Source organism: Oryctolagus cuniculus, chromosome 10, assembly GCF_051225735.1.
Source record: "Oryctolagus cuniculus isolate XC-2025 breed Fujian yellow rabbit chromosome 10, ASM5122573v1, whole genome shotgun sequence".
Taxonomy (NCBI): domain Eukaryota; kingdom Metazoa; phylum Chordata; class Mammalia; order Lagomorpha; family Leporidae; genus Oryctolagus; species Oryctolagus cuniculus.
The window spans coordinates 87,221,841-87,246,052 of NC_142876.1; the positions used below are offsets into that span (position 1 = coordinate 87,221,841).

At 44.6% G+C, this 24,212-nt stretch overlaps 1 protein-coding gene across 6 annotated transcripts in view; it reads right to left on the reverse strand.

Moving 5' to 3' along the window:
* Window positions 1-16: 16 nt before the first annotated feature.
* The window catches only part of C10H3orf49 (chromosome 10 C3orf49 homolog), a 31,060-nt gene continuing 6,864 nt past the window's right edge, over window positions 17-24,212 (reverse strand). The window contains exons 1-5 of one of the 6 annotated variants that reach the window (XM_089305995.1): window positions 18,384-18,749; window positions 11,687-12,009; window positions 5,803-5,924; window positions 1,564-1,677; window positions 17-780 (exon numbers count right to left, since the gene is read on the reverse strand). In XM_089305995.1, coding sequence (XP_089162121.1) covers window positions 769-780; window positions 1,564-1,677; window positions 5,803-5,924; window positions 11,687-12,009; window positions 18,384-18,520 — 708 coding nt within the window. In that variant the 5' untranslated portion in view covers window positions 18,521-18,749 and the 3' untranslated portion in view covers window positions 17-768. Of the gene's footprint in view, window positions 785-1,563; window positions 1,678-5,802; window positions 5,925-11,686; window positions 12,010-18,383; window positions 18,754-24,212 lie in introns of those variants that run through there. The other 5 variants (XM_008260875.5, XM_089305996.1, XM_089305997.1 and 2 more) reach the window with 5 other exon arrangements.

Here is a 24,212-nt window from a genome sequence, read left to right on the forward strand (position 1 = left end):
TCTGGTAGAATGAAAAGTTGTTTGAAGTAAATAGTTTATTAAGGTTGTCTTGGATAAAGAGTTTCATAATCTGAAATTTAAGATAAGGCTGAATTATTAAGTGTTGGATCACATGTGCAATACTTATTATATGTTTCATCCTTTATTTTAGTTCATCGTTTATTTTAGTTCAGAAACATCACACTTTGCATGAATCATAGATTAATAATCTTACATTTTTATTTTAATGAGAATTTTTATCTTTAAAAGTGAAAGTTTAAAATTAGCTCAGTAGTAGTCATTGAAAGTGTCATACTATCTATAAATGATTCCTCTAATTTCATCTAGAAAAACATGGGAGGAATTCTTCGTAGAATTGCTACATCCTGAGAAATACCTCAGTTTTCCATGATTGATACAAATTATGAAGCCAAAAATTGTTTTTATGGACTCAGAATTAAAAATCAAGTCTTCAAAAGTCTTTCTTTAAAAGGACTATTGGGCAGAATATTCTACAAAACATGCCTCCCCTTCTCACTGAATAATTCACTAGATAGCTATGTATTCAGGATTATACAGCAGATAACCTATACAGCCAAGACCAAAATCAGAAGCAGCAACAGCTACACGGGAAGCACACATTTTTCAGTTTGTACTTCCTTATGGTTCTCTTTGATACTCTCTGAAATTGCTTGGAGGACTGAAGAATTTCATCCCCTAGGAACTCGCAGTGTTGAAGTTCAGCGTGTCTTTGGGCCAATAGCTTCATGGATTTATCTGTCACTGTCTCTATGAGGTCGTCTACCTATGACAGGTAAATACAAAGAAATGAAGCCATGTGTTAGAAAATCTTGTCAAAACTAAAGGGGCTAGGGCTGCCGCTGTGGCTTAGCAGGTTAAGCCGCTGCCTGCCGCATGGACATCCCATAGGGGCACCAGTTCAATTCCCAGCTGCTCCACTTCAAATCCAGCTCCCTACTAATTGACCTGGGAAAGCAGCAGAAGATGGTCCAAGTACTTGGGCCCCTGGTCCCACATGGGAGACCCTGAAGAAGCTCCTGGCTTTTGGATGCAAATCAGCCCAGCTTTGGCCATTGCAGGCATGTAGGGAATGAACCAAAGAATGGCAGATCTCTCTCTGTCTCTCCCTCTGTCTGTCTCTGTAACACTGCCTTTCAAATAAACAAAGAAAGAAAAAGAAAGACCAAAGGGGTAGTTACTTTTCCTGAGAGATGAGTTCAGGAATTGGTGAGCATTTTGCAAACCCTAAAGTATTATTCTAATTCAAGTCTTAGCAAACAGAGCTTGAAAACCTAGATTTACCACCTGGTGGTAAAGACGATCTCATTTCTTCTCAAAAGAAGCCTATGTCTACGCTTTCACTTTAATTGCATGCACTTAATATTTATTAGACACAGCATCATCCTGGATGCCCTTAGCAATCCTTTAGCCCCTCTCAGAATGCACCCCACTAACATTATGTCTTACTGCTAATTGTTAATTTTGTCTCACGGCTGTACTATCAGTTAAGCCTAGCCCTCTGATGCTTCTGAGATAACAAAAGTAAAAGCTTTTGTCCACTACCTGCATTTGAAGCTTTCCTACTGTCAAATCTGATTTTCGAAGGAATTTTTCCATGCCACGTTTCTTTTTTTTAAGAGCTGGGAAGTGTGGTCTCTTTTTTGATGAATAGGGTACCTATTGTAAAGATGCAAAAACACACCAGATTAGGAGATACCAATATTATTTCTGTGATGGCATTGAAATAAGAATTTTCGCCCTTGGAGTATTCTCTTATGAACTGAACATTGGCCACATAGCAATGTTGGATCGGAGACCTTATTCATATTATTCTCCACGCCCCATGTATCCCCTTTGTGTCCAGAGCTCTCTTTGAAGAGAGATCTGTAGGGTGCACAGAAATGAGATTGTCTGGCTCTGAAAGAATACACAAGGTTGGGGGAAAAGCAGGTCATTTGGAAGGAGAAGAAGAAGAAACTGTGGAGCTGCAAGGCACAGTGAGCGTTGGGGGCTGTTGTGGACCAGTGCCCCAGAAAGCTCATTACCAATGGATCCAGTTGTTAATTTGGGTCTCCTTCCTGCAGGTTCCCTTATTTCCATGGCAGTCAGGTCTCCAAACATAAAAGCAAAGCTCTGGGTTCTTCTTGCCCCCTGCCTGATGCTTTTCCCATCGTTCCTGGCTTCCAGCTTACAAGGACCCTGTCTTTATAGTGGTGCTGCTGGAAATCATCCCTAGGTCATGGCTGTTGGTTAATAATATGCCCCTTTTAGTTTTTACTGGGTTCGCTGTACCTTCCCCTCGTGTTTGATAATTAATGCAAGGACCGTTGTGACACCTACACAGAGAAACAGGTGGGGCTGCTTCTAGGTACTTACCTGATGAAGGAGTTGACAAGTGGAGTCCGATGACCAGCACAGATGTCAAAGGTAGAGCCTCTGTGGTCATCTACAATAGGACCTTGTTGTTCCTCTGTCATAAAACCCAGTACTTTTTCCTACAAACCATCTACTACTGGGGCTGGCATTGTGGCATAGTGGGTGAAGCTGTCATCTGTGATGTGGCATCCTATATAGGTGCCAGATCATGTCCTAGATGCTCCACTTTTGATGCAGCTCCCTGCTAATGGCCTGGGAAAGGCAGCAGAGGATGACCCTAATTCTTGGGGCCCTGCTACTCACATGAGACCTGGAAGAAGCTTCTGGCTCCTGGCTTCGGCCTAGCCCAGCCCTAGCCACTGCAGCCATCTGGGGACTAAGCCCAGATGGAAGCTTGCTTGCTCTTTCTCTCTCTCTCTCTAACTTTGACTTTCAAATAGATAAATAAATCTTAAAAAACACACACACACACAAAAAAAAACACACACAAAAAAAACTACCACACTTGGAAGGTGGTCACTAAATTATTTCCATGTTTGTAGAATACAACTATTATGAAATCCAATGCCTCTACAAGTTTTTTTTTTTTTTTTAATTAGCAGATGTAAAGAGAGAGAAATCTCCCAATTGCTCCTTCACTCCACAAAGGTCTGCAGCAGCCATCTGTGAACTCAATCTAAGTTGCCCATGTGGGTGGAAGGGACCCAGTAACTTGAGCCATCGCAGCTGCTGCTTAGGATCTGCGCTAACAGGAAGCTGGAATTGGGATGGGAGCCAGAACTCGAGCCCAGGCTTTCCAATGTGGGATGTGGGTGGCCCAAGCATCCTGGTAACTGCTATGCCTAATGCCAGTGCTCCTCTGCCAATTTTGGATAACAGGACCAGCTGGGGCCGGTGTGGCCTGGAGAGGACATGCCTCCTGCACAGGGGACCTCTGTGTAGCACCTGCTTTTTTGCCATGAGGAATTGTGAGCCTACATGTTCATCTTTTTCTTTCAAAGAAAGTTGAAAATCCAAATTTTTATTTGAAATATCATAATTTTTTTTTTAACAGGCAGAGTGGACAGTGAGAGAGAGAGACAGAGAGAAAGGTCTTCCTTTGCCGCTGGTTCACCCTCCAATGGCCGCCGCGGCCGGCGCACTGCGGCCAGCGCACCGCGCTGATCCGATGGCAGGAGCCAGGAGCCAGGTGCTTTTCCTGGTCTCCCATGGGGTGCAGGGCCCAAGCACCTGGGCCATCCTCCACTGCACTCCCTGGCCACAGCAGAGAGCTGGCCTGGAAGAGGGGCAACCGGGACAGAATCCGGCGCCCCAACCGGGACTAGAACCCGGTGTGTCGGCGCCGCTAGGCGGAGGATTAGCCTAGTGAGCTGCGGCGCCGGCCTGAAATATCATAATTTTTATAAGTAGACAATTCAAATCTATTTTCGTAAACATTCTGAGGGCTAAAAAATAAAAATCCCTTCTTAGTCAGTTGACCACCACTGATTTAATGTCTTTTGATGAACAGGAATTCCTAATTTAACCCTAGCCAAATTTATCCAATCCATCTTTATCATTTTAAAAATGATTTATTTATTTTTATTTGAATGGCGGGCTGACAGAGAGAGGGGGAAGATATATATACATAGATAGATAGATGCATACATATATACATACATACATACATAGAGAAAGAGACAGTGAGAGAGAGAGAGAGAGAGAGAGAGAGAGATCTTCCATCTGCTAGTTTATATCCCAAAGGCTTGCAACAGCCAGGACTACACCAATCTGAATCCAGAAGCCAAGAACTCCATCTGGGAGTCCCCCATTTATGACAGGAACCCAAGTACTTAGGCCACCATCTGCTGCCTCCCAGGCACGTTAGCAGGAAGCTAGATCAGAACAGAGTAGTCAGGGCGTGAACTGGCACTCGGATATGCTGGGGTCCCAAGCGCTAGTTTAACCCACTGTGCTGTAACACCCACCACCCTCTGTATCCTTGTCATCAGGTTTGTTGAGGCCCTAGAAAGTCTTTTACTACTCTGAAGTTATCTGGATACTCTTCTGGTCCTCTACAAGTTTAAGATTTTAGCTTCCCCCCTTAAAACTCTAATCCAAAAGGAATTAATTTTGTGTGATAGGAATCACACATGTTGCTATCCCCTGTGATATCCACTTGTCCCGCTACTGTTTATGTAGAGATTATGCTTACCCTGCTGCTCTGCAATACCATGGTTTAATTGCTAGCTCCTTCGATAGGTGGTAAAATCTCACACATCAGAGCAGTGTCCCTTGGATCACCTGTAGCCCTCAAACCTAGAAATTGCCCAGGACATAATAAGGGCACAATAACTATGAACCTACCCCACAGGTGGCACAATTCTTTCTTTAAAAAAAAAAAAAGATTTATTTATTTATTTACTTGAAAGGCACAGAGAGACAGAGAGAGAGAAAGAGAGAGACAGAGAGAATCTTTCATCTGCTGGTTCACTCCCCAAATGGCTGCAACAGCTAGGTGTAGGTCAGGCCCAAGCCAGGAACTTGCTCTCCTACGTGGATAGCAAGGACCAAGCACTTGATCATCCTCAGCTTCCTTTCCAGGCTCAGTAGCAGGAAGGTGGATCAGAAACAGAGCGGCTATGACTGGAACTGCCACTCCATTATGAGATACCAGTGTCACAACAGTGGCTTACCTCCCTCTGCCACAATACTGGCCCCACTTGGGTTGTTATTTACTTATTTATTTTTTATTATTTTGAGTTGTTATTTGTAAAGTTTTTATAATGAACAGGGCCTTGAGCATAGTGTCCATTTTAAATAATGGCTTATTATATCTAAAATAAAAATAACTAAGAGTTCTCATTTAAAAAGACAATTTAGGGTCAAGGTCAAATCACATACCTAATGGGTAAGTGAAAGTTTCCATGTGCAAGAGTTCTAGGTAATCTAGTATGGCCCTGTCTACACTGCATGAGGCTATTTACATTTTAATTTCACTTAACATTAAATACAATTTAAAATCCAGTCCCTCGATTGCACAGTTCACGTTTCAAAGACTCAAAAGCCACTCGGGTCCTGTACCAGACACTGGTATCTGCGCCGTGAGTTCTGCTGGTTGGCACTTGTCTGGTGGCTTCTCCTCCAGAAAGCATGCGTGGATGGGCCAGATTGCTAATACGCAAACTTGACATTTGAACATTTGAGAGAGTCAGCATAAAGTTGCAGGCTCCACTGTTGCCCAGATTGCAATGGAAGCTGAACAGTGTGAGCTCAGTTGCAGGGGAATCGGACTTCTCTGTGGCTAATTCTTGGAGAGGACACGACGCCATAGGCGCGAAGCATTCGTGAGGTGGAACTCAATTAAGGGAAGAGAGAATCGGGGTTTTGCAAAATCCTTGAACACTGACGATGTATGTTTCAGTCCCAAGAGGTGAGTTAGATTACCTTCAGCAGTCCGGAGGGGAGAGATGTCACCGACAAGCGCTTGGTGGTTCTCCGAGCCCGCAGGAGGCCACGCCCTCGCGTTATCTCTTCCGTCTCGGCCTCCAGGTCAAGCTGTATGGTGGCTTAGAGAAAGAAAAAACCATCCCATGAGTGTCAGTTACAAACATGTGCCTCCTAGCACAGAGTACTCCGGAGGGTTGAATTGGAGCAGCGGGCATTGTGCTACACTGGATTGAGCCGCCCTTTGCCCTGTTGACATCGCACGTGGGAGTGTGATCTGAGTCCTGGCTGCTCTGTTTCCTACCCAACTTCCTACTCTGCCAGGGAAGCAATGGAAGACGGCACAAGTAGTTGCATTCCTGCCACGCATGTGGGAGACCAGGATGGAGTTCCTGACTCCTGGCTTCAGCCTGCTGCAGCCTTGACTGTTGTGGCAGTTTGGGGAATGAAACAGTGAGCGGAAAAATCTCTCTCTCTCTCCCTTTCAAATCCAATCAATCAATTAAAAAAAAATAATGCGAGCATGTATTTGCCTTTGCTTATTTTACACTTTATCCTGCACACATTTCTCTTTCCATATGTATGTATATATATATATATGTATATATATATATAAAATCACAACCCCAGGAGACACCAAGTCACTCCTGATACAGTGGATACCTCTCGAAGAGACTTCAGTTTGGCCTTGAATATTTTCCCATTAAACATTGTGGAATTAAAAAGAAAAATCCACTCTCCAACATGCAAGGGTATCCCTTGAGCATTGCTTGTTGATTGGAGCAACATTCACAACTGTGTCACTCACATTTCATCTTTTTTTTTTTTTTTTGGACAGACAGAGTTTAAACAGTGAGAGAGAGAGAGAGAGAGAGAGACAGAGACAGAGACAGAGACAGAGAAAGACAGAGAGGAAGGTCTTCCTTTTTCTGTTGGTTCACCACCCAAGTGGCCGCTATGGCTGGCGCGCTTCGTCGATCCAAAGCCAGGAGCCACGTGCTTCCTCCTGGTCTCCCATGGGATGCAGGGCCCAAGCACTTGGGCCATCCTCCACTGTACTCCCGGGCCACAGCAGAGAGCTGGACTGGAAGAGGAGCAACCGGGACAGAATCCGGCGCCACAACCGGGACTAGAACTTGGGGTGCCGGTGCCGCAGGCGCAAGATTAGCCTAGTGAGCCACGGTGCCAGCCCACATTTCATCTTAACAGTTTTTTTCTAGATCCAGTAGCCATGAGAACCCTAAACCCCTCAATAATTTTCTTTATTTCAATTTAATTCTTAACTCATAAATGTATTCATATAGGACACTTTAAAATGCTATCATGCATTGAAAATGAGTATTAAAATTAGGCAGTACAATTTCTGTGGTGAAAACAAATTCAAGGTGATCGCTGCGGGGTGGGGTAGCATTTGGCTTAGTGGTTATGATGCCAATTATGATATCTGTATCCCACATTGAAATACCTGGCTTTAAGTCCCAAGTCCACATCCTGGCTCCAGGTTCCTGCTAATATACACCTTGAGAAGACAGTCTTGATGGCTCAAATACTTGGATCTCTGCCACCGACATGGGAGACTTGGGTTAGGTTCCTTGCTCCTGGTTTTGGCCCAGTGCAGTTCAGGTCACTGTGAATATTTGGGGACTGCGCCTGTGGATGGGAGCTCTATCTATCTACCAGTTTCTGTGTGTGTGTGTGTCTCAAATAAATATATGAATAAATACAATTTTTAAAATAAAATATCATTTTCTGCAGTAAGTACAAAATTTGAGGTCACTCTCCTTTTATTAGAAAGAGGGAGGGGCATGAAATAAAATCTCTTTCCTTGATGTAATCCAAAGGTTTTACAGGGCATTGGGTAAAAGGTATTCGCAACTTGCTGTGTTTCATTGTCACGTCACACCAGGTGTAGCACATAAAATAATCTTGTCCTGCTTACAGACTCTTGATAAAGATCTCTCTGAGAGCCTCTGACCTTCATAAGAACATTAACCTACTTGACACCGTGAGTTGGCTATTTCACAGGAACTTCAACTCAGCAAGCCTAACCAGAACTCAACACTTCCTTTTTTTTTTTTTTTTTTTGAGATGTATTTATTTATTTGAAAGTCAAAGTTACACAGAGAGAGGAGAGGCAGAGAGAGAGAGAGAGAAACAGAGAGAGAGAGAGAGAGAGAGGTCTTCCATCTGATGGTTCACTCCCCAATTGGCCGCAACGACCGGAGCTGCACCAGTCTGAAGCCAGGAGCCAGGAGCTTCTTCCGGGTCTCCCACACGAGTGCAGGGGCCCAGGGACTTGGGCCATCTTCTACTACTTTCCCAGGCCATAGCAGAGAACTGTATCGGAAGTGGAGCAGCCGGGTCTCGAACCAGTATCCAAATGGGATGCCGGGGCTTCAGGCCAGGGCAGTAACCTGCTGTGCCACAGCACCAGCCCCACGACTTCCTTTCTAATCCAGGTTCAGTGCTCTGAATCTGTGTATGGTGATTCCACGTTCAAAGTGCAACACAGAAACTCATCCTTCCTCTCTGCCCTCCACTGTCCAGATCTTACCGAAATCTTACAATACCTGCGACTATTTTTCTCTTTATCTCCCCACTCCTACTGCCACCACTAATCGCAACTAATATCATTGCTTGCCTGAATGAATGTCAGAGCCTGTTTACTGCTCTTCTTGCATCATCTCTGGCCCTTTTCCCATCCAGCCTCTACTCTGCAGCCAGATGTATCTTTTTCAAAATGCAAATCAGACTGTATAAATCGCCAGCTTGAAAGTATGTAATGGTTTAGCGTCCTTAGGAGGAAGTTAAAACCTTGGTCAAGTCGCTTCTCTCGGGTTCTCTGTTTCCACCTCCTCCCCCTTACTCTGAGATTTCTTTCACTTCTTAATTATACCTCGTGCTCTCCTGGTATTGGACTTGAACATGCTCTCCCTTCTTCCTGAACAGCTGTCCGCCCCACTCTGCCCTTACCTAACTCTTCATCTTCCTTAAAATCCCAATTTAGGTGTCCCTTTCAGAGCACCCATGATGTGTTTCCATGGCAGCGTGTGCTTTCACTCTTGAATTACGTAGAGGTACCTGCATGAGGTTTTGGAGTTTTTCCACACTATAATTCCACAGGCCCAGAGATCAAATCTGCTCTATTTGCTACTCTTTCCCTAACGCTGCGGTTGGCATATGCTAACTACTTAACAAACGTTTGTGAAAAGGATAAAAAGTGTTAAGGAATTCATCTGGGAAGACAGGGTAAAGATTTTTTAGCTGCTTCCTGAAAGGTGGGTCTGTTTGTTTTCTGGAGAAATCTTAGTTGACAGCTTTGCTATTCCAACTAAGACAGAAATAAAGCGACGGTCACCGAACTAGGGGTGAAAGAGTGGTCCTTCTTTGTTCTGCTGGGTTCTCCTGTTCCAGCCCTTCTGTTATTTTCAATAGAACTGTACAGGTCAATGCAAACCACTTAATTGCTAGGTGCCTGCATGCCTGTATTAATGACTATTTCTTTCCAGGGGAGTTTGACAGGGCAATCAGTCAGCTGGAAGTCAACAGTTGTATTTGTTGTTGTTGTTTTCCAGCAAGTTTGCAGGATGGTCACCATGTGAAATGTGATATTGCAGGCTATGTTTCCTGATGTTGTGCTGAAAAGGACAATAAAAAGCTATAGAGTCTATCTAGGTGGTGAAATAGCCTGTTTCATACTATAATGGTGGATTTATGACATGACATGACATTATGCATTTGTCATGCCCTGCAGACCTGTGTAATGTAGAGAATAAACCCTGGGACCAGCGCTGTGGCGTAGTAGATAAAGCTGCTGCCTGCAGTACTGGCATCCCATATAGGTGCCGGTTGGATTCCCGGCAGTTTCACTTCCGATCCAGCTCTCTGCTGTGGCCTGGGAAAGCAGTGGAAGATGGCCCAAGTCTTTGGACACCTGCACCCGTGTGGGAGACCTGGAAGAAGCTCCTGGCTCTTGGCTTCAGATTGGCCCAGCTCTGGCTGTTGCAACCATCAGGGGAGTGAAGCAGCGGATGGAGGACTTGTCTCTGTCTCTCTGTGTCTCTCTCTGTCTCTCTCTCTGTCTCTCCCTCTGTCCCTGTCTCTCTGTCTCTCTCTCTCTGCCTTTGCCTTTCAAATAAATAAGTAGATCAGAGAGAGAGAATAAACCCTAGCGTAAACTGTGGGCTTCCATTGATAGTAATGCTTCAGTACTGGGCATTGATTGTAGGAAATGAACCCATTAAGACAAGATGTTAGCCAGTGCCGCGGCTCACTAGGCTAATCCTCCGCCTTGCGGCACCGGCACAGCAGGTTCTAGTCCCGGTTGGGGCGCTGGTTTCTGTCCTGGTTGCCCCTCTTCCAGGCCAGCTCTCTGCTGTGGCCTGGGAGTGCAGTGGAGGATGGCCCAAGTGCTTGGGCCCTGCACCCCATGGGAGACCAGGAGAAGTACCTGGCTCCTGCCATCGGATCTGCACGGTGCGCCGGCTGCAGCGGCCATTGGAGGGTGAACCAACGGCAAAGGAAGATCTTTCTGTCTGGTGTCTGTCAAAAAATAAAAAAAAAAAAAATGACAAGATGTTAATGGAAACCATAGGGGTACAGATGAGAAAGAGTAGATGGGATCTCTATATTTGATGCTCAATTTTTCTGCAAATGTAAAACTGCTATAAGAAATAAATAAATTCTTAAGAAAGCTGCAGAAGAGAATGTAAACTCATAGGACCCCAAACAGCCTTACTACATGCAAAAAAAAAAAAAAGATGCTGAAAATTGAGACTTTGAATGTTGATTCTTCCACACAGTATATAAAAAGTAGACCCAAGAAGATCAAACATCCTTTGTGACCTGCCAATCATAACTTTTATTCATTTAATACTCACTACACTCTCTCTTTTTGAAAGTGGCTATTTGAACAGCTGCTTGACTACTTTCTTCACAAACAAAATAAACAATGCCACTGAAGTTTGATTTTCTACTATGAATTTTTGCATACATACATATATACAAGGGTATATGTATGCATTCATATATCTATATATATGAGGGTACTTCAAAATATTCATGGAAAAATGCAATTAAATGATGTCTATTTTGGTGCAAAAATTTTTTGAAAATCATGTGCACTTTTTAATTTATAATATACATTTTCATGAATTTTTTGAAGACCCCTCATATGCATGAATTTCAGGATTTTTTGCAACAAAATAACATCCTTTAATTCTATCTTCTACAAAAAAAGTTTTTAAATGATTTATTTATTCATTTGAAAGAGAGAGTGACAGAGAAAGCGAACAAGGGGGGAGAGAGAGAGAGAGAGAGAGAGAGAATCTTCCATTTACTGGTTTACTCCCCACATAGTCACAATGGCCAGGGCAGGTCCAGGCAGAAGCCCATCCTGGTCTCCCACATGGTAGCAGGGGCCCAAGTACTTGGGGCATCCTCTGCTGTTTTCCCAGGTGCATTAGCAGGGAATTGGCTCAAAAGTGGAGCAGTGGGGACATAAACCAGCACTCTTATATGGGATTCCAACGTGGAAGGAGGCAGCTTAATCCTCTGTGCTGTAACACAGGTGCCTGCCCAAACTTGATGATATTCCCTTGTATTTAAATGAAAAGTGACCATAGACTGATCAGATCATTAGCTGGGGTAAGGGGAATCTCAGTGGCCATCTTATTCAGTGCATCTCAAAATGTATGTGTACATGGGTCATTTGAGGAGGTCTGGTGAAAATGCAGATTCTAATCCAGGAGCCTGGGTAGGGCCTTGGATTCTGCAGTTCAGACCAGCTCCTCCCAGATCCCATCCACTGGGAAGCCAGAGAATCCACCCTGATTTTACCATTCCTCTTGGCCTTGACACCTAATGACAAATTGCCTCTCATTACCATTCTGCGGCAGCTTTCTCATTCTTGGCTTGGTAAATAACTTGGGAGACGGAAGCTCCCTGACAATCCGAGGAAGAAGGCTCTGTGTGGGGGACAGGAGGGCTTCCTTGTGGTTCCTGGAGCCCCTTCTACTGGGACTTGCAGGCTTGCATCTGTACTTGTGTGACAGCATCCTCCCCAAAGCCGTCTTCACTTTCTTCATGACATTTCTTTTCTGATTTTGCCGGCTTTCGTGAAATCCCACATCACTTTCACTGGATGATTCCTCTTTGGGGACCAATACATTTTGCTTTGCTAAGTTAGTAGACACTGCTCTATGCCATCTAAACAAAATACAAATAGTTTGCATTAAGGAAATTAAAAATTAACATGGAATGATTTAAATCATCAAACCTCAGACTTCAAATGTGAAAAAATATTACACAATTCCCAAAAAATGACATTGCAGACCAAGAATAAAATCATAGAGAGAAGAAAGCCAAAATAGCAAGTTGAAGTTTTGTCACCAGATTGTTACAAGTGCAATCTGTCCACTATTTCATTTAATCCTCACAACACTTGCAAGAAGTAGGTTATGTTACTATCTTCCTTCTGCTGATGAGTAAACTGAAATACAAAGTCAAATTAATCGGCCCAGGGTATAACTTAGATTTTAATCCAGGTCCAGTGTTAGAATCCATTAGCGGCCGGCGCCGTGGCTCACTAGGCTAATCCTCCGCCTTGCGGCGCCGGCACACCGGGTTCTAGTCCCGGTCAGGGCGCCGGATTCTGTCCCGGTTGCCCCTCTTCCAGGCCAGCTCTCTGCTGTGGCCAGGGAGTGCAGTGGAGGATGGCCCAAGTGCTTGGGCCCTGCACCCCATGGGAGACCAGGAGAAGCACCTGGCTCCTGCCATCGGATCAGCGCGGTGCGCCGGCTGCAGCGCACCGGCCGCGGCAGCCATTGGAGGGTGGACCAACGGCAAAAGGAAGACCTTTCTCTCTGTCTCTCTCTCTCTCACTGTCCACTCTGCCTGTCAAAAAAAAAAAAAAATCCATTAGCTCACATTGCTAAATTGGTGATCTTTTTTGATGGTGGTATGAGATCATTTTTGTTGCCTTTGGCAGATCTGAGACTAAGATGAGGAGAAGGTGTGCCTTGGCAATTGATGAAGAATACAAGACACTTCAAGCAACTCATGAAAAGGAGAACTAAGCGAAGTGTGAGAAATTCTGAAATCCACTGTGAACTTTCTGAAGACCCTTCGTATATACAACTACAAAAAAGGTTTGCACCCAAACAACCATCTGTTAATTCCATCTCCCGTCAACTTTTTGAAGTTCTCTTGTAGAACTTCCTTATAAATGCTACTTTTCCACAGAATATACACTTAGATAGAACAAAACTTGTATATTTAACATTCCATATAGCCATGGATCAGGTTCATAATTTGGGCATGTTTTAGTTATAAAAATAGTCAATTCCTCATATCTTTTCACGAGTTAAACACTTTGCAAAAGTGCTTTCCAGCATATTTTATAATTAAAACCTTACACTGTCATCAATATTTTACCCTTGAGGGAATTAAATCTTGAAGAAATTAAGTATATAAGTGCATGTGATTGGGCTCCCAGGTCTGTGTTGTTAACCTCTATCAAGGGTATCACCTAGGGGCTGGCATTGTGCATAGCAGGTAAGGCTGTGGTCTGCGACACTGGTAACCTATATGGATGCCAGTTTGAGTCTCTGCTGTTCTACTTCCCATCCAACTCCCTGCTAATGGCCTGAGAAACTCAGTGGAGGATGGCCCAAGTGTTCAGGCCTCTGCACCTACATGGAAGACCTCCGAGATGAAGATTCTGACTACTGGCTGTTGTCTAGTCCAGCACTGGCTATTGTGGCCATCTGGGAGTGAACCAGCAGATGGAATTTTTTTCCCTCTTTCTCTGTCTCTGCCTCTCTCTCAGTAACTCTATCTTTCAAAATAAATAAATAAGTCCTTTTTTTTTCTTATAAGAGTATCATCTTGATACAATTATTTACCTTACTTGTTTTTCTGGAAGCTTTCTCTGAAGCAGTAATATCCATGAAATTGCAGGATTTATCATACTTTGTTTCATTTTTAAAGACTAATTTATTTAAAAGGCCAAGCAATATGGGGTGGGGGAGGGTTGGGGGACAGGAGCTGAAGAGAAAGATTTTCCATTCACTGACTCTCTCCCCAAGTGGCTTCAATAACCAGGGCTGGACCAGACCGCAGCCTGGAGTTAAGAACTCCATTCGAGTCTCCCACAAGGGTGGCAGGAGCCCAAGCACTTGGAGCATCACCTGCTGCCTTCCCAGGCAGATGAGCCAGAAGCTGTTACTGGAAGTAGAGCAGCCACGGCATGTGTTACATGCCAGTGTTACACAGTGTTAAGCTGTGGCTTAACACGTTCCACAGCTTATTGCAAAATAAGCTTTTAATTTTGGGATAATTGTAGATTCACACATGCAGGTGTAAGAAATACGAGTAGTACAAAGAAATTCTGTGTTTGCTTCACCCAGTTTCTGCACGCCACAGTATATTAGACACAACCAGGCAGCTGACCTGGCTGCATTCAAGATCCAGAACATGTCCCTAGCTGCCAGGGTCCCTGACACTCACCTCCAACCTCTGCCTTAACACCTGCAACATCGAGTATGTGCTCCATAGGCCTGATTTTTGTTTTTTTCAAGGATGTCATAAAAATGGAATCATACAGGATAGAACCCTCTGGGACCTTTTTTTTCTTTCACTCAGCATAATTCTCTGCACCCTCATCAAGGTTGTATGGCTCAATACTAGTTCACGGTTTTATTGCTGAGTAATAATTCATGACATGGTTGTCCCACACTTTGTTCAATCATTTGCTCATTAAAGGACATTTGTGGGTGGTTTTCTTTATTTCTTTTCTTTTCTTTTTTTTTAATTTTTATTTACTTTGAAAGTCAGAGTTACAGAGAAGAAAGGGATCTGCAGAGAGAGAGAGAGAGAGGGCGAGAGAAATCTTTCTTTTGCTGTGGGTTTGCTCCCCAAATGGCCACAATAGCCAGGGCTGGACCAGGTGGAAGCCAGGAGCCAGAAGCTACTTCCTGGTCTCCCAGGGAGGTGCAGGGGCCCAAGCACTTGGGCCATTCTCCACTGCTTTTCCCAGGCCATTAGCAGGGAGCTGGATAGGAAGTGGAACATCTGGGACTCAAACCAAAGCCCATATGGGATGCTGGTGTCGCAAGCAACAGCTTTACCTGCTATACCACAACACTGGACCCAATTTATTTTATTTCTTTGAAAAGCAGAGAGACACAGAGAGGTGAGAGGAGAGAGGAGAGAGGAGAGGGAGAGAGAGAAAATCTTCCAGCTGTTGGTTCAGTACCCAAATGGGCACAATTGCTGAGGCTGGGCCAGGTAGAATCCAGGAGCCTGGAACTACACCCAGGTCTCTCATGTGAGTGGTATGTTCCCAAGCACATGGGCCATTTTCTGCTGAATTAAACTGGTTCTCTGATATGGAATACCATTGTCGCAAGTGTGGCTTACCTCAGTGCACTGCAACACTGGACCCTGGGCTGTTTTTAGTTTGGGCCTATTATGAATAAGGCTACTATAAACATTTGAACAGGCTTTTGTGTGATTATAAATCTTCATTTGTCCATGTGAAATTCCACATTTTATATTGTTATGTGACATTATCCTATCATTATATATATTTCTAATATTCATTAAAATGTATTCATAACCACTAAAAATGCTCTTCAGGGAGTAGGTATTTGGTCTAGGGACTGGAACACTGCATTCTGTGGATGGTCACCCCAAGGCACTGGGAGAGTTTCAAAGTTAAGGGTGGTGCAGACTCTGAAGCTCCACCTAGAAATGCAAATCACCTACCTGAGAGAATCTGTTGGACTATGGGAAACTCACCCTACCTGTAAAGATACTGCAGTTTCAAGTCTTCTTCATGGATTCTAGTCCATGTTGTCAAAGTACATCTGGTTGTTCTTATACTGTTCCTTTGCAGAACCTGGTAGTACTCAGCTTTCAGCTATGATGTTTGCCATGCTGTTCCTTTACAGTGTGTTCAGGATACCTAACTGCTCTCTCCGACTTCTTTGGTGGCACCAAAGAAGTCCTATGGACCAAGGGACCTGTGTTCAATACTTGCTTCTGGCTCCTGACTCTAGCTTCCTGCTAATGCAGGTTTGCAAAGGTAGACGTGGGAGTGGCAGTGGCAGTGGCAGTGGGAGTGGGGAGGGGGAAAGGAGTGGTTCTGTCTCAAGTATTGGATTTCTGCTGCTCGTGTAGGGGATCTGGATTTTGTTCCCAGTTTCCAGCTTTGTTTGGCCTCCCCTATCCCTGGTCAGTGTAAACATTTAGGGGAGTGAAACTAGTGCATGTGGATTTCTCTTTCTGTCATTCTATGTCTCTCAAATGCATGGATAAATATTTTTTAAAAGTTTTCTTCGTATACTACCTAAAATATCTTAAGTACCATCAATAGCATGCATGCTCCTCTCCAGGAAAACCCTGTTCTAAACTGAACCCAAACCATTCCGCCTTCTCTGTAATTACGTACAGGAAGTCATTCATTTTGAGCTCAGGGCTGGAGTTAAATGGTCTTGAGTCAACCCAGAACCACAATTCCTAACCATGTGATCCTTGGCATATGATTTCAATTGGCAACTTGTGGTTTTCTTCTTTGAAAACGGGTCTACTTTTCTGAGAATTGGGCAAATTAAAGGAAATAGTTGATAGGTTTGGAACCTAGTAAAGCATTCAGTAAGTGATGGCTTTGATTACCATGCAGATTAGATCTGTGTGGTGAAAATGAAAAAAGCAAGCAAGGAGGCTGACAGCCATAGAAGGGGACCTGTGGGTTCCCAGTTTCCCTCCTGGGACCAAGAACACGGAGCTTCGCCAGTTGTACATACATGACTTTGAGGGGATTCCCTTCACCTTCTGTTCTTAAAGCTGTGTCATGTTGTTACAATAATTTTCTAACAGATTGGTAGTAAAGTGTTCAGAGAGAAATATCATTTCTTAGCTTGTCCAAAGGTAATTTATGAGCTAAAATTAATTTCCCAGTGATCCTTCCATGACTCAATAATTTCAATTTTTATGTATTTCCCACTACCATAAATATGTATGCAGACCCACCAACACAAAACAACAGAAAGAGACTTTCAGGAGGCTCAAGCCTCCAAATGCAGCCTTGCAACTTGTCAGGTTGAAAGCCCTCCCTTGGCCGGCGCCGTGGCTCAATAGGCTAATCCTCTGCCTGCGGCTCTGGCACCCTGGGTTCTAGTCCCAGTTGGGGTGCCGGATTCTGTCCCGGTTGCCACTCTTCCAGTCCAGCTCTCTGCTGTGGTCCGGGAGTGCAATGGAGGATGGCCCAAGTGCTTGGACTCTGCACCCGCATAGGAGACCAGGAGTGGCTCCTGGCTTCGGATCAGCGTGGTGTGCCGGCTGCAGTGGCCATTGAGGGGTGAACCAATGGAAAAGGAAGACCTTTGTCTCTGTTTCTCTCTCTCACTGTCCACTCTGCCTGTCCAAAACCTCTCCCTTTCCTAAAATGATTTTTTTCTTTGATATTGAATTTACTGGGCTGTGATCCTTCCCTCTTGAGCTTCTATTTTCTACTGAAAGTCTGAGTCTCTGAAACATTTTGTCCACAGAAGTTCAGAAGTTTACTGTTGGATGATCCAGGTCTCATGAAAACAACTCACATCTCTCTGTCTGAGCTATAGTTCATGTACCTGGTAAGTGAGAAGCCCAACTAAATTGGAAAATAAATAACCACACTTAACTTTCCAAATTAAAGTGTATTAAGTTTGGAGTATTTTATGCTTTTATTTATGGTTCTGTCACTGGCAAGAAATACCAGGTCTTACTGTTTAAATGTTATTTGAGGGGCTGGCGCTGTGGCACAGTAGGTTAATCCTCTGCCTGTGGCGCTGGCATCCCAAATGGGCGCCGGTTCTAGTCCCGGCTGCTCTTCTTCCAATCCAACTTTCTACTGTGACCTGGAAAAGCAGTAGAAGATGGCCCAAGTCCTTGGGCCCCTGAACCCACGTGGGAGACCTGGAGGAAGCTCCTGGCTTCTGGCTTTGGATCGGCACAGCTCTGGCCATTGCGGCCATTTGGGGAGTGAACCAATGGATGGAAGACCTTTCTCTCTGTCTCTCCCTCTCACTGTCTGTAACTCTATCTCTCAAATAAATAAAATCTTAAAAAAATGTTATATGAAAGAGCATGCACATGGGTCAATGTGATTAGTATGTATTTCAGCAGACAAAATTGCTGAGAAATCATTGATCATGGACAGAGTTTGAGTGAATTTTCTAAATAACAGTGTTGGTATGGGGTGTGGAATGTCTAATATTTTGATGCTGAACTGTCAGCTTACTAACAACACTTCTTCCCTCTTGCATGCTATGTTAAAATTCAAGTTCAGGTGGAAAAGAAAAGTTCTCCCTGTTACACTGAAGACTTTTCTGAGCACAAAATGAGGCTTCCATAGAGACAATAAGATTCCTGATCCAATGCGGTATCTGCCCCCAATCCGTACAGAGTCTTTGTTTCTAGATGCAATGTTTTAAGAAAAGACACAGCATTTTCTCAGCACCACAGTAAATTTTGCTTCATGAAAAAAAAAAATCTAATGACTGTTAATCAACAGAAAAGAATGAGTCTCCATTACCTACCTTTCAATCCCCTTCCTTTTGAGTGAGCCGTTTTTCTTTCTGGGTTGCTGGAACCTTCCATACGGGCTGACTTTTCTATAGGCAACCTTCAGGGGTTCGGGGAGATACAGCTGATGGTGGTCCATTGCTCTCAACATTACATATCACAGGCATCTGGGATCTCTGCAAGTCCTGAGCTCACAAATTTCAAAAGAAAATCATCCTGAAGACTGCGGGCTCTGCCAAGTGTTGGGCTTTTTTCTGGGTGAAGAATGTAGGAAGTAGGGCTTGTCCTGTTTACGACTTCGCAGAGGTGACCAATGATGCATTTGGCAGAGCCTTGGGAAATTCCACGGCGCTTTGTGGAAAAGTTCATAGATTCTTAGATGAGGTAAAGGAAGAAATGGTGACTGCTTGTGTCTCCGCTGCCTTTCAGATTGGCAATTAAAAAAAATCTCATGCATTGCATGAAATTTGACCTGCATCTGCAGATGTGCGTGTCTGAATTGCAAAGGGACAGTCTCTAGGGATACCAGTGTTTGTTGCTCTGCAAAAATTGAGCTTCCATTACCTCTCTTGACTAGAGCAGGTGGGACATACATGACAAGATCGGTTGTGGTTTGGACATCTCACGATGCACCCTAAGGGCTATCTCATTCCATTTTGCAGTTTTCTGCAAAGCACGTGGCTGAAAGAGGTCAATATTTGCCTCACCTGGCCCTATCAACAGTTTCCCATTTCACGTAAAGAGCAAATACAGCCAAGGATGGAACTTCTGCCCACAAGGTGGCAGCAGACACTAGGGTTTATTTCCATCACTCCTTGGCACTTCAGTTGTTCAATTTGAAAGAACTGAACTGCTAACAGGGAAAACTCCAGAAAGGTGTTGGGAGATATAAGAATCACTGTGCTTTCTGGGTTTGCATTAGTCTATACTCAGGATTGTGCACGTTCAATGAATTAGCCGAGGATCTTGAGAAAAGGCAGATTCAGTATAGCACAGCCGGGGTGAGATCTAAGAATTTTCGTTTTGCAAGTCTAACAAACTCCCAGAGGAAGCTGACAGTGCTGGTCCACAGCCCGCAGTTTTTGGAGTGAGGCTCTTGTCTTTTGCAGACTTGGAGACAGAGCTTTAAAATGCTCTAGAATGAGTGGTGAAGAGGGTGGGTTTGAGAATTGCACCTGGGTTCTCATTCCAGTCAGTTGAGTGGCTTTAGTCAATTTACTCAAACTGTCTGTAAGCAGAAACTATTACTTGGGCTGAAGCCATAATTTTAGCATCAAATTCATAGTTTTAGGATGAGAGTCGGAAGTTTTGCTCTTATCCAGAAATGTGGCCCAGGAATCTACTTTTAGGGAGTACTATGGGAGATGGGGTACAGAAGGTCCCCTGTCCCCCTGTCCCACATTTTGAGAAGTACAAGGCTGGCGCTGCGGCTCAATAGGCTAATCCTCCGCTTTGCGGCACCGGCACACGGGGTTCTAGTCCTGGTCGGGGTGCTGGATTCTGTCCCGGTTGCCCCTCTTCCAGGCCAGCTCTCTGCTGTGGCCCGGGAGGGCAGTGGAGGATGGCCCAAGTGCTTGGGCCCTGCACCCCATGGGAGACCAGGATAAGTACCTGGCTCCTGCCTTCGGATCAGCACAGTGCGTTGGCCCCGGCGGCCATTGGAGGGTGAACCAACGGCAAAGGAAGACCTTTCTCTCTATCTCTCTGTCTCACTGTCCAATCTGCCTGTCAAAAAAAAAAAAAAAAAAAAAAGAGAGAGAGAGAGAGAGAGAGAGAAGTACAGAAGCACAGCACACTTGCTTGGCAAATGGGCACGTGTTTCTACCTGGTCTGTTTTCCTTTCCTGATGGAATCCCCAGGTGCTTGAATGAATGTATGTGCATTTTCCTGAACTACAGGCCAATCTTTTCATGTAATTAATGGTCTTGCTATCTTCATTCTGCTGTATTCAGTCAAATGTCTGGAAAAATGGGATTTGTTGTACATTGGTATAAGAGAGATGTGTTCTATTCATGCAAAATGTGCCTATGTTTGTACATGCCCATGTGTGTATGTGTGTATGGAGTGGATGTAACAGGCTTAATGTTTGCTTCTTTGGCTTCTGGGACAACACAAGGGTATTTCAAAAAGTTTGTGGAGTGGCCAGCATTCTGGTGTAGCAGGTAAAGACTACACTTGCAATGCTGGCATCCCATATGGGGTTCCTGTCCTGGCTGCTCCACTTCCAGTTCATCTAGATGCTAATGGCCTGGGAAAAGCAGTGGAGAATGCTTGGGCCCCTGTCACACATGTGGGACATCTGGAAGAAGTTTCTGGCTCCTGACTGCTGGTTTTGGCCTGGCCCAGCCCTGGCTGTTGCAACCACCTAGGGAGCAAATCAGCAGATATAAGATCTCTTTCTCTCTGTCTCTCCCTCTCTCTCTCTCTAAATCTGACTTTTAAATAAATAAATTAAAAAAAATTTTTGTGTAAAATGAAACAAAAGTTTATTTTGGTGCCAAAAATAATTGGAATCCATGTATATGAGGGGTTTTCAAAGAGTTCATTGAAACATGTATTACGAAAAAAGTATGATGGATTTCAAAAATTTTTGCACCAAAATGAACTTAGTTTTTTAACTTTTAATTTTTAAAATTTGTATGTATCTCATAAACGTAACATTAAGGACATAGTAATTCTTCCCACCTTACCCACTCTTCCACCCATGCTCCCCCCACTTCCTGCTCCCTCTCCTGTTTTATCTGAGAAAGAAAAAGAAAAAAAGAATGAACGAAGTAAAAAATACTAAGAGCACTGTTCTTCAACAGTCTATACAGGGGCTGATGAATTTATCTTTTAATTCAATTTTCACAGCCCTTTTGAATTCCCTTTATATACATGGGTTCCCAAAAACAGTTCTGAAGCAGCCGTGGAGCTGGAAAGAGAGGGGCATGGGAGAAGAATTGGGGCACAGACAGATGCTAATTTTGAGCGGGGTCTGGGTTTAAATCCTAGTTTTATACCTGCAATAGATGAGCTCTCTCTAGACCTCTTTTGTATAAAACAGGGATAATAACTGCTACCTCCTTGAGCTGTTGCAGTCACTCAGTTATTTAACAAATATTTGAATGCTCAGTGGTTTCCAGGCACTACCCTAGACACCAGAGATACTGCAGCAAGCAAGACAAACAGTCTCTAAATGAACATATTAAAGTGGTATGGAGGGACTGATAAACAAAGCAAAGGAAAACAATTTCAGCAGGTGGCAAATGCTATGAAGAAAATAAAAGGGGGCAATTAGATAGAGGGATTGACGATGAGGGTCAGCTACAAATAGGAGCATCAGGGAAGTGTAGCCAGGGCCTCTTGGGCCTGAGGGCTGGACAGAGAAAAAGACACAATCACAGGAAGATCTGTGTGTGTCAGGCAGATGAAACATCAAGTGCCAAAGCCTTGGGGTCGAAGAAGTTTGATGTCCTTGAAAATATAAAAAAGAGCCAGAGTGGTTGGCTCAAAAGATGGATGTAGATGAAATCTGGAGATACAGGTAGGACTAAGCCTGCTGAGTCTCACAGATCAAGAGAAAGAATCTGGTCTTTATGGTGGGTTGTGGCACACCTGGGTATGTCACATCTTGTGGTGCTGGCATCCCATGATGGAGCGCCAATTTGAGTTGTGGTTGCTCTGCTTCTAATCCAGCCCCCTGCAAATGCACCTAGGAAAGCAGCAGAATATCGTCCTAGTGCTTGGTTCTCTGCCACCCATGTGGGACACCTGGATGGAGTTCCAGGCTCCTGGTATCAGCCTGGCCCAGACGGGCTGTTACAGCAATTTGGGGAGCAAACCAGCAGATTGGATAAATAAATAAATCTTAAAAGAATTTGGTCTTGATATTTGTTTTTTTTTTTAAGTTTTATTTATTTTATTTGAAAGTCAGAGTTACACGTAGAGAGGAGAGGCAGAGAGAGAGAGAGAGAAAGAGGTCTTCCATCTGATGGTTCACTCCTCAATTGGCCACAACGGCCGGAGCTGTGTCGATTGGAAGCCAGGAGCGAGCAGCTTCTTCTGGGTCTTCCATGTGGGTACGGGGCCAAAGGACTTGAGCCTTCTTCCATTGCTTTCTCAGGCCATAGCAGAGAGCTGGATTGGAAGTTGAGCAGCTGGGACTAGAACTGGCGCCCATATGGGATGCTGGTGCTTCAGGCAAGGGTGTTAACTTGCTGTGCCACAGCGCTGGCCCCAATCTTTTTTTTTAAGATATATTTTATTTATTTGAAAGACAGAGTTACAGAGAGAGAGGTAGAGACAGAGAGAGAGGTCTTCCATCCACTGGTTCACTCCCCAGATGGCCACAATGGCCAGAGCTACAGCGATCTGAAGCCAGGAGCCAGGAGCTTCTTCCAGGTCTCCCATGTGGGTTCAGGGGCTCAAGGACTTGGGCCATCTCCTACTGCTTTCCCAGGCCATAGCAGAGAGCTGGATCAGAAATGGAGCAGCCAGGACTAGAACCGGTGTCCATATGGGATGCCGACACTTCAGGCCAGGGTGTTAACCCGCTGCGCCACAGCGCCAGCCCCTGGTCTTGATCTTTGGAGGAACAGGAGGCTATTGATGGTTTTTTCATGAGCTAGTCTTAGATACTTGTTCTGGCAATGGGATTCAGCAGTGAAGATGATGATTGTAAAGTCCCTGCCCAGGAATTGCAATTCTACAAAAGGACACAGATACCAGACCTGTTACAAACAGTGAGTTGTTTCAGGCACTAGTGAAGAATTCTATGGGGAGAGAGAGGAAAGAGAGAGAGAGAGAGTCAGAGAGAGAGAGACAGAGAGAGAGAGTGAGAGAGAGACGGAGAGATACTATCTGCAGTTTACTTTCCAAAAGCCCATTATAGCTGGGACTGCACCACTTTGAAGCCATGAGTCAGAGACTCAATCTGGGTATCCCACGTGGGTGGCAGGGACTCAACTACTTAAGTCATCACCTGCTGCTTCCCAGGGGGCTCATTATTAGAACCTGGAATGGGGAACAGAGACAAGACTTGAACCTGTGCACTCCAATATGAGATGCAGCAGGAATCCCGAGCAGTCTTAACTGCTCCACCAGACACCCTCCCTGATACTTAGGAAGTGTAATATGGGAATGGACTGGTAATGGGAGGTCAGTAAAGAGGCAGACACTAGGTTGGGGAATTTGAGCGTTAAGCAGTCCTAGTATAAGATGGCAGTGAATTAACTAAGAGGACACAGTTGAGCTAGAAGGAAGGGCACCTATTCGAGAGTCTTCTGTAAGCATACTTCTCAGACATGTTTCCCAGCAGGTGGCTTGGAGACACCCCCATGTGATCCCTTCCAGGACATTCGTAAGCACCCCTCTGAAAAGCCACCAAGCCACCTGGAGCAAGGCCGAGTTGGGTCTGTTCTCAATGTGATCCTTCTGTTAAGTGTATCTGAGCTTGCATAATCCTATGACAACAGTGGACTCCTAGGGAGGCAGCGATTGATCCAAACCTTTAAACTGGAGCTTGCTCACGGGAATGCCCACAGGATCCAAGCAGGGAAGTGAGAGAAGCTGTAGGGTCTAACAGGGAGGGGCGGAAACTCCCAAACTGCAAAGTGCTGTTGAGCCTCACATTTTTTTTTTAAAGATTTATTTATTTGAAAGCCAGAGTTACAGAGAGGCAGAGAAAGGCAGAGGTCTTCCATCTGGTGGTTCACTCCCCAAATGACTGCAATGGTCAGTGCTGGGCCAATCGGAACCCAGGAGCCAGGAGTTTCTTCTGGGTCTCCCATGTGGGTGCAAGGGCCGTCTTGAGCCATCTGCTGCTGCTTTCCCAGGCCACAGCAGAGAGCTGGATCATAAGT